Below are 9,610 nucleotides of genomic sequence, written 5' to 3' on the forward strand. Positions count from 1 at the left end.
GACCACAATAGAAAAATGCAAACAGAAGAAAAAAAACGAATGCCGGACCCAGTAGCAAATATATTGTTCACTTTTTTTACGGCGGCGATAAGGAATATCAAAATCGACACGAATAATATGTAATAAGAATGAAATTAATTTCGACAATAGCTTTCGAGTTTGTCAAACAAAACGCGCAGTTCCGCAAGATATGAAAAACCTAAACATCAAAGTCCACCAGATCGCAAGACGTGATATCTGCGTGATATGGAGAACCGACATTTGGATAAAGATGGCCGGAATGAACACAGCAAAATCACGAAACATACCTTACTAGCCTATAGAAAATATCTGTATCTGAAATCCCAATTGTCATTCACGGCTCGTTGGAAAGTGGTGGTTGAATACATTCAATACAACACACTGGAATAGGCAAATCGTTCGTATCACTAATTGAAAGCGATGTCTCGAAAATTGTGATTTCAAAGCTGACTATGATAAAAAGGAAGTCCAGATATCTCTCTCCGACAATCACGTCCGCAAAGAGACTTGAAAAGTGGCATTTCTCGACCGTTTAAACAAGGAATAATGTTTTTATGGCATGTGTCAATATTTTCTTAGGTTTGTGGGAGACATCGAGATAAGTTTAGCATACCAAATTCTGGAAAATGCCGCGCGGGCCACTCGGAACCCTTCAGTGGGCCAGATGTGGCCCCGCGGGCCAGGTGTTGGACGACCCTTGTATAGCGTCTCCGCCACGGGCTTAGTCGAAAAAACGAGTTTTAGAGTCTATTTCGCAACTCAAGACCAAGGGGTTCATACTCGGGCTGTCAGTACAATGTAAATTCATACTACTTGCTGGCGTTTGCAAATTTGTGTGCGTATAGAAATTTTATACAGAATGACAAGGAGTTTTATATCCTCGAATATCTTTCTCGATTAAAGCATTGTTATTTGCAAAATGTAATGATGTGAAAAAAATATTTCCAATCATAAGGCAGTTAAACATGGAGATTCCCGAGATATTTATTGAGATTTCCAGTTTGTTTCGAGTGTTTAAAATCATTACTAAATAATCATACCTCCCGCGGTGTAGATATATTTTATCAACTTTCTCACTTGCCTTTGCATCTTATTTGATCAACGGAGAATTTTGAAATATCCGAAGCAGCTCACTCGAATGCACTGTGATGATTTTGGGAATATTTGTAAGTAATCGTGGCAACGCAACTCGTGTACGACCGATTTCTTGGAGAACTATTTTATTCATTGGCGCAACTTAATTGGATGATTCAGGAAGAGCTGTAACCTGGATTTGACCTTCGAATACTTATAATACACAAATAGTGGCATAAAATTCTCTACTCCGAATTATTTACTGACAACGTTTTAAAAAACATCAGTAAATAAATAAATAATAAATAAATACCACCCGCATGTTAAAACAACGTTGTATCTATGCATTCTAAGATGTAACTGTTTGAATTACTAGAGATATTTATTAAGGGTCCGTTTAATGAATGTTTCGAATAAATCTTTCCGAATGAATTCATTCACTCATGACAATATTTCTGTTTGGATCACTGACCATGACCTTTTGTAACATGGCAACTACCGATTACATAACAATGGTTAAACAATGCCCTTGGCAACCTTGGTATCCATGAGAACCAGAGACAACCAATCATGTACCTCTGTACTTTTGCAATTAGTCTTGTAGTCTGTTCTGCCGAGTCTTCACTCGTTCGGTCGAGGGGGTTTAAGTTTCAATCGTACGATGTTTTCGATAGATGTTTCTGCGTGGCTTGTTATGCTAACCATTTCCTGGTGAGAAATGATAATAATGTTGGGCTATATGTGCCAATGCAATATTACTTCATGGTAACGTTATATTTAATGACTCAATCTGACGGATCGAATACCGGTGCAAAATCTAACACCTATTGTCTAATCCGATTTTAATTTTCCGAATTCTGTCCAAATCCAAGTTTTTATAGTAATCAGACTTAATCAATATGTTATATTTTATAGCCTTGGAATAATACAATCAATTACGTTACATCCCATTCTTGCTAGCCAATTTCAATATGGGGATAGCGTGCTGTAAATGCACAGATGGAGATAATGATGAAACGATTAACTCTTTGAACTCTGATGGCTCTGAGCAAAGTTACTCGCTCACCCTGAAGGTTCGCGGCGCCGTATTGGTAGAACAATAAAATAAGTCTAAATACTGGCTATTTGGCACGCTTATAACTTTTTACCAATTATAGGTAGCACGTTGTGTGACATTTCAATCGAAAGGAAATTTTATCGTGCATTCAGAATGTATTTTCCATTTTGAAATACATTTTGTCAAAATTAATAAAATTGACTCTAATCTAACAGTGATTTTTCTGCATGTATGTGAGTTTTGGCTTGAAATTTTGTTAGTTTGGTACAAAATATACTGCCAATATTTGATGTTCATAAAGAGTTTTTTATAAGCTTTTTGTTGATATTCGAATTACTATTGTGGCTGCCATATAACCAATTTTATATTTAAATATTTAATTGTGTATCATTGTGTCGGGTGAACAACTGCGATAAGCGGCCATGACGCACTGATTACGCAGGTACGCAAAAGCCGATCACGTGACTACCGTCATGAATATGTTGATAAGTACGTTCGAAACGTATTGCGTGGCAAAATGCGCGAGATAACTTTCACGACGACGTTCTCAGCGGGACATCGGTCGCCGAGTTTCGATATGATATTAACCCTGTATGGATTGAAGTACCGACGTCGAGTAATGCGTGCAGTAATAGCAAAGTGAAGGGAAGCTAATATCGTCATATAAAATTTCACGTGGAAAATGTTTTATTCGCCCATAGGTATTTGTTCAAATATCAACCAAAATAAGTACTTGCCTGCTCTGCAGATTAAAATATCTGATTGTACGAATGTTAGGCGAAGCAAGTGGATGGATCAATATCTGAGAGCACTAATAATGCAGAAAGAGCAACTCTTATTCCAACAAGATCATATGCATCGCCAGAACTAGATACCCCACCGCAAAACGCCAGTTCTAATAATAGATGCGTCGTATGCAGCAAAATTTACGTTATTGCCAAAAAACCAATCCAGCTGCTAAAGACAAAGCGTTGCTGAAACGATGCGAGACAGTATATAAGTACAAATACTGTAATGAGTACCTATGTATAGGTAACGAAACCAACAACCATTGGTATAACTGGCACAACAAAGTGCAATATTGGATCTAGAATGTGTCTTTTATCTGCATAATATTTTCATGTTCTTCATTGTTCCTGGCACAACAAAGTGCAATATTCAATTTAAATTTTTTAGCAAGCAGTCTTTTATGTACATACATTTTTCATGGACTTTATTGTTCTGTTATTCGCTAAGATAATCACAATCTTGTTCATGTTGCGTATACGTAACCACAACTTAAAGAGGCTTGGGCAGTCAAAGTGTAGTGCGAATTTTGAATGCGTAGCATCGGGTTAATTAATTACTTCCTGCGGACATTTAAATGATAACATCTCGACGTAACGTTATTGCGGATATCGTCACGTTTAGTTGCATTTGCGTAATATACGTAAAGTTGTGCGTGACGAGACGTTGCCTCTCTTCAATGAGAACACCAATTTGACGCAGCGTCGCTGTTAAATCTACAGATAATCTAATATATTTGGCCATAAAATTTGAATGGCTTATCGTAAAATCGTTTTGGATACGTATATGAAAAGCTATTCAAATTCTCCACATATATTGCCGATTGAATATGTGGCTATTTAGGCAAGAAATCGAAATTCTTTATATTAAATATTTGTTATCATACAATAATTTCATACGCACTTTCAAATTGCCAATTTTACTGAAACATCGTATTTTAGAGCACCGATATTTACAATATAATTAGTCCCAATAACAAGCTTTCATGCAATATAAAATTTATTTAAATACTCATTGTGGTTCTTGAGATACGATATCATAAAGTTGATTCCCTCCGACAAGCCGGTAAACCGGCTTGCCGGGGCACAGAGCGTACTCAAACAAGCCGGTAAACCGGCTTGCCGGGTTCAAGCGGTTAACAAAAAGAGAAAAATGACGAAAACGCAAAGGCGGCGTTGGTTAAGGCGGAGAAAAACAGATGGAGAGATATTTCAATCGACTGAACCAACGAGGGAATCGCTAGATGCAGAGAAGCGGGAAACAGGTCAAATCGCTTTTAAAAAGCAGCAGCTTTCGTTGTGAGTAACAATATTAATTTAATTCGAATAAGTGAATACTTTTTTTTATAGTTAAACTCAGAATTAAAACGGTTGTTAATATAACAAACATATTTTTTGATGAAATAATTTTGTCGTTGATAACACCGCCCACTTTTATCAATCTTGTCCTGCTAGGAATCTTGAAGTGAAGTAGTACTTTTCAATGATACATCCTAAATTAGGATATATGGGTTACCAGCATATTGACATAGAGATACTCCCGAAGTATAGTAACCAAGATGGCGGACACCGGAACGTGGTATGTGTACGAGGTTAGGGTTACGCCATAATTTAATTCCAATTTTCCGTATTTTAGTTCTATTATGGGTTTGCGGTCTAGCCAAATGACTCCCGTAATATTTGTACCTGAAATTATGGCTCAACCCTGACCTACTACACATACTACGTTCCGGTATTCGCCCTCTTGGTTCACATACTTCGGGAGTACCGACATGAAAATCTCTCGAAACGCTTTTTCCCAATAACACTAATCGACCAGAAAGTGGTATTTTTGCACGCGCAACATTTAATGATCTGTTATCCAATATATGAAAGCAAATATAAGTCAATGTGAAAATAATTGTATTTATTTATCTCCTCCCATTTTCCTTATGTTCCGCATGACATTTCCAATATTCCGGCACACAGTCCCATCATATTAAGATTAACTTTACTCGGAAAAAAATATTATTGTCTGTGGACGAAGAACTTTATGAATCAATTGACATGCATTAAATGGAATGAACATTGGTAACGATGGCTGCAAAAAGATGATGAATCTTGTATTAACAACAACAAATAAATTGAAAAGAAAAAGTGTGAAGATTTTTCTATGGTCAGGAACTGCGTTTCGTTCATAACGAACAAAACCCAACCACAATGTAATGATATCCCACATCATAAACAATTCATAACATTAAGAGATAGAAGCTGACTGCGAGTAACATATTCATCTTTAGCCGATTTCTCATTTATTTTATTCTATTAGTATCAGTTCGATTTGAATATTTTTGTCTTTTACCATTTCTTCAGAAGACGCTGTTTCTGATTTGTCATTCAATTTAAGTTGGTTTATACTTTATAGAATCAGTCTGAATTTGCTTTACAGAAAAATTGAAATTTTCCTATTTTAGCGGGCTTGTAAAATGGCATTTCTTTAGTGAATTTCATTCCTACTATCAATTGCATACATTTAAAAATATTTAAAAAAAAAAACAGTTTGCTAAAAAAAGGTAATATAATATTTCATCATCAACTAGTAGCCGAAGGCATTTTCAACTCATTCGCGTAACGTAGATGGCTTTAAATAGTATGCATATTTACAAAATGTTATTGGCATATGCATTTTTAGAAATGGAACTTTTGGGAGGAGAAATCCCCCGAAGCCTTTGCGAATATACCTGGGGAATCGTTTACAAGAGTAAGTTTTTACCTGTTTTATTAATTTGCCGTTGCCACGATTCACTTTTCACAAAACGCTATTTTTACAGAACTCAAAGAGTTTGGGAGACAAAGCTGCTTTGGGCATCGGATTTGAAATCCAATTACACTGCGCTACTTCTACGAGGACTAGTTCTTTCTTCCAGGAGGGTAATGTGTCCATTTACTCTTTCGAAATATTCACAGTATTCACACGTTTGGACGGTTCATATTATATGTAATCTGCTGATACAAATTGAAACTCATCCTGTTAAGACAAGATGCATGTCAAGGCATCAAATTGAGTATCTTTTCGTATAAATTAATCCTTATTCGGTATATTGACAGACACGTCATGTTACAAGAGTAAATGGGCTAATGTCATCAGTCAACGTTGTCAATACCACTAATAAAAAATGCATCGAATCATTTTCCACAAGAGTCTCGAAATTTCAATCAACAGTAAGTATATTGGTTTCTGAAAACAAAAACAAAAATTTGTGTCACTATTAGTAGTATTCCATGTAGTTGTTAATATTTTATCATATTTTCAGAATTGTAATCCGATGCAAAAATTTGATCCACTGAGGTAAGCGCTTTATATTTAAAATATTTTTTATCAATAGACATAAACTTTGAAATTCATACCTGAGCAATTTATACAATTAGCCATATAGAAATATTCTGTTTTATATATCTAGAAATGGGAATTTCACAGGAGTGATCTCCATGAGGAAGACACTCAGAAACTATTTGCAACAGTAAGTTCATGAATTATATCATTAACTTGGCATTGTTCTTGCAATTTATACTTTAAAACGAGATTAATTTTTCGCAGAACTCGAATGGCGTGGGAACAAAGTTCCTTGTTATGGGCTTCCAACGTCAAAGTAAACCCAGGTCGTTGTGTGGAGATTGTTCAAAGTATTGTTCGTTTTACTTTTGAGGGAACTTTCAACAGACGTATTTTTATAATCAAGAATATGCTTATTTCAGCCTGCTTAGAAATGCGGAATAGGTCGCTATAAATATGTATATTGATTTTTTAACTGGTTCGTGTCCACAGCACACAACACAATGTGAAGAGTTTATAGATCTTGGAGAGTAAAATTAACGCTTGCCTTTAAAAATATCGAATAGGTGTGTGAAGCATTTTTACCAAATGGTATCCATCTTCACCTGTTTTTATTTAAACAGGCATCTCCGATGTCTCTTAAAGCAGGAAAACTGATTTCGGCCATTCCTATTGGCCATATGAGGTCGGCCAAATTGGCAAATGACGAATCAAAAGTAAGTTCGGTACTTAAAAATAAATATAGTATTGACTGACAGTAATTAAGATAAAACACTTCCAGATAGGGGAAATGCAAATTAACATAAAGTTCAGACATGGTTTCTTTATTTTTGTATTTGGTTAATTGGTATAACGCGTATCCAAACCCCTTTTTTGTACCTTCATCTTAGTGAGTCCCCATGCTAAGCGTGCACGTATATAAACTACCGCTAAGACTAACTTTTCGAATGCTTATTTTAAAATATTCAGCCGAAAAAAGAAATTGTTTCATCTAGCAATTTGACAGATCTTAAAACATTGGGTTGCAAAAGAGATGAAACGTTAGTTCAGTCAAGGGTAGGTTGATTTTATTATTCGTAATTCGCAAATTTCTGTGTCAACTAAAAACTATATATTTTTTTGTTTTCTGTATTTTAAGAATTATCAGGAGAACAGATTCCATCAAACTATGTATGTATCTTTTTTCATTTGAATAAAATATATATGTTAAAAATTCAATATATTATTCACGTTTCTGTTTTATTTCAGGGAAATTGCAAAACTTAAACAACAGAACGAGAGAACGAAAATAAAAATCAAACGACAGATTCAGGTGATATATCGACGATCATGGCTGACAAATATTTTACTCGAAAATAAAAACGATTAGAAAGTTCATATACAAGAATACAAAGTATAATTAATTAATTAAGCGCAAACAATAAACCAATTGTTCATATCAAAACAAAAACTGATCAAAATGTGATCGACTTTTAGGAACGACATGAAATGGCGCAGGACAGAAGCCATCGATTCACTAATCCGAAGGTCAGCTATATTTATTCTAACACACATACTCTAATCATTCATCAATTTTGGCTGCTTTTTACTATGCTCTGCACTGCTTATTTACTATGCTCTAATATTGTAATAGACACTCATGGATTTCATTTTTAGACACCGTGTTTTGTTAACTGCGAGGTTAATAAATCGGCGATTCATAGCAGTCCTACAAATGTGAGATCTGCTTCAAACGAAGTTAAACGTGAATCAAAAGTAAGTATATTCATCGGATGTATTGTGATAAAAAAAAATTACATTTTATTTCTTTAATATTCAACAATAATTAATGAGTAAAATTTGAGCGAAAAAGGGGATTTTTATGATAATTCCTATTTTTAATCCGTTTCATTTCTTATTTCAAGTGCTTTCCTGGAGAAAACGACGTCCGGCCACGTCTGTGAGTATAATATCTATTTTTTCATTTATTAATATGATTGAAATTTTGGGTAACGAATTTAGAGTACTTCTCTTTTTTAAGTGGATTTGTAAGATTCAAGGAAAAGAATAAAAAAAGGATGGAGACAATCAGGAGGCGGAGAGAGGTGAAGTAATAACAGAAACATTAAAGAAAATTATTTCAAAATTTGAAAAAAAATATTCGAAAAGTTTTTACAAGCTGATATAGAAAATTGCATGTTTTCACTGGAGTGGGAGCAGGATTTGCATTTCCTAAATTCCCCAGAGTAGAAGTTTTTGTTACAAAAATTCGATTATTCCGGATTTCATAGCTGGAGTGGGAGTCGGTCCTGAAATATGGTCCGAGTCCGGATGCGTCAGGCGGAGTCGATTTGAATTCTCTCCGGCTCTAAATCCCTGTAAAAGTAAAAAATGATTTCCATCCTTTTAGGAACTCGAAGAAAGAGTTCGGCAGATGGATGAAGACCTCAGAATATCCAAAATGAAGGTCTGGTATTTATTTATTTATACTAGATTTTTTTACTTTTTCTCCATTTCAACTTTAAACTTTGGATCAATATTTCTATCTTAAGTTTGTATGAAAAATGTCTTATTCTATTTTTGAGTTTAGTGTTTTGATAACTTTTTTGACCAAACTTCATTATGGTTTTATTATTGCCATCTAAGCACCTTTTCGAACAGATTTGAAGAATATTATTTGGTAAAGCAATCACTCGCACATTTCATGTTTGACACAGTTAGAATCACGAATATTCTAAAATCTATTCCGCTTATTTTTTTTTTTAGCTTGAACGATCTAATTCAGAGAATACTGTAAAACATCATCAAACCGAAGTTGGTAAGTATCATAATCCATTTCGCTATGTTAAAATATCAACCCAATTTCATCTGAATATGACGACATTTGTGGTATTTAGATTTATTAGTTTGCCGCAAAATAGAAAGTGTATTTGTGAGATTTGGTTGGGTCATAGCCCAAGTTCGTGAGACAAAATAAGATATAACTGCTAAGATTAAGATTATAATAATTGCTGAGTCAAGTAATTAGAATGTAATAAAAATATGAAGATGGAAGGATTTAGTCTGTCTAATTTTGGTTATGCGCATACGAAGTAGACAAGGAGAAAGGATCTGCAGTTTAACATAATATCCTAGTACCCAACGTAGTTCAAACTGATGGTTACAAATTAGTATCGTGGAAATTCCATTACGAAGTCGATAGGTGCTTTTCTAGAATATTAAAACATATTTAAAAAGATAAAATCATCATTCGACTCGCATGGGATACAATATTTTATAAAATACTACAAAAATGTAAAAGATCAATATCCCTATCTCATATTTACAGGTGACAGCAGAAACAGGGAATGCCGAAACTCCCAGCAATGTTTTCCGCCATAA

At 34.6% G+C, this 9,610-nt stretch overlaps 1 protein-coding gene across 1 annotated transcript; it reads left to right on the top strand.

Annotated features, from left to right (window-relative positions):
* The first annotated feature begins 4,090 nt into the window (after nucleotides 1–4,090).
* On the top strand, nucleotides 4,091–9,610 carry LOC144425600 (uncharacterized). The gene is made up of 17 exons (XM_078114926.1): nucleotides 4,091–4,236; nucleotides 5,609–5,677; nucleotides 5,748–5,847; nucleotides 6,025–6,138; nucleotides 6,231–6,265; nucleotides 6,395–6,437; nucleotides 6,874–6,966; nucleotides 7,220–7,306; nucleotides 7,389–7,420; nucleotides 7,499–7,562; nucleotides 7,727–7,777; nucleotides 7,907–8,005; nucleotides 8,155–8,189; nucleotides 8,271–8,334; nucleotides 8,640–8,696; nucleotides 8,996–9,047; nucleotides 9,558–9,610. Exons 1-17 carry the CDS (start codon nucleotides 4,091–4,093, stop codon nucleotides 9,608–9,610), a joined length of 1,194 nt encoding a protein of 397 aa, XP_077971052.1.

The sequence above is a fragment of the Styela clava genome, chromosome 1 (genome assembly GCF_964204865.1).
Source record: "Styela clava chromosome 1, kaStyClav1.hap1.2, whole genome shotgun sequence".
In the NCBI taxonomy this organism is placed as follows: domain Eukaryota; kingdom Metazoa; phylum Chordata; class Ascidiacea; order Stolidobranchia; family Styelidae; genus Styela; species Styela clava.

Excerpts from the sequence above, each read along its gene's own strand:
- LOC144425600 (XM_078114926.1), top strand. The coding sequence starts at position 4,091 with ATGACGAAAACGCAAAGGCGGCGTTGGTTAAGGCGGAGAAAAACAGAT. Across the intron at positions 6,967-7,219 it reads TGGCAAATGACGAATCAAAA|CCGAAAAAAGAAATTGTTTC; the intron begins GTAAGTTCGGTA and ends TAAAATATTCAG. Across the intron at positions 8,697-8,995 it reads TCAGAATATCCAAAATGAAG|CTTGAACGATCTAATTCAGA; the intron begins GTCTGGTATTTA and ends TTTTTTTTTTAG.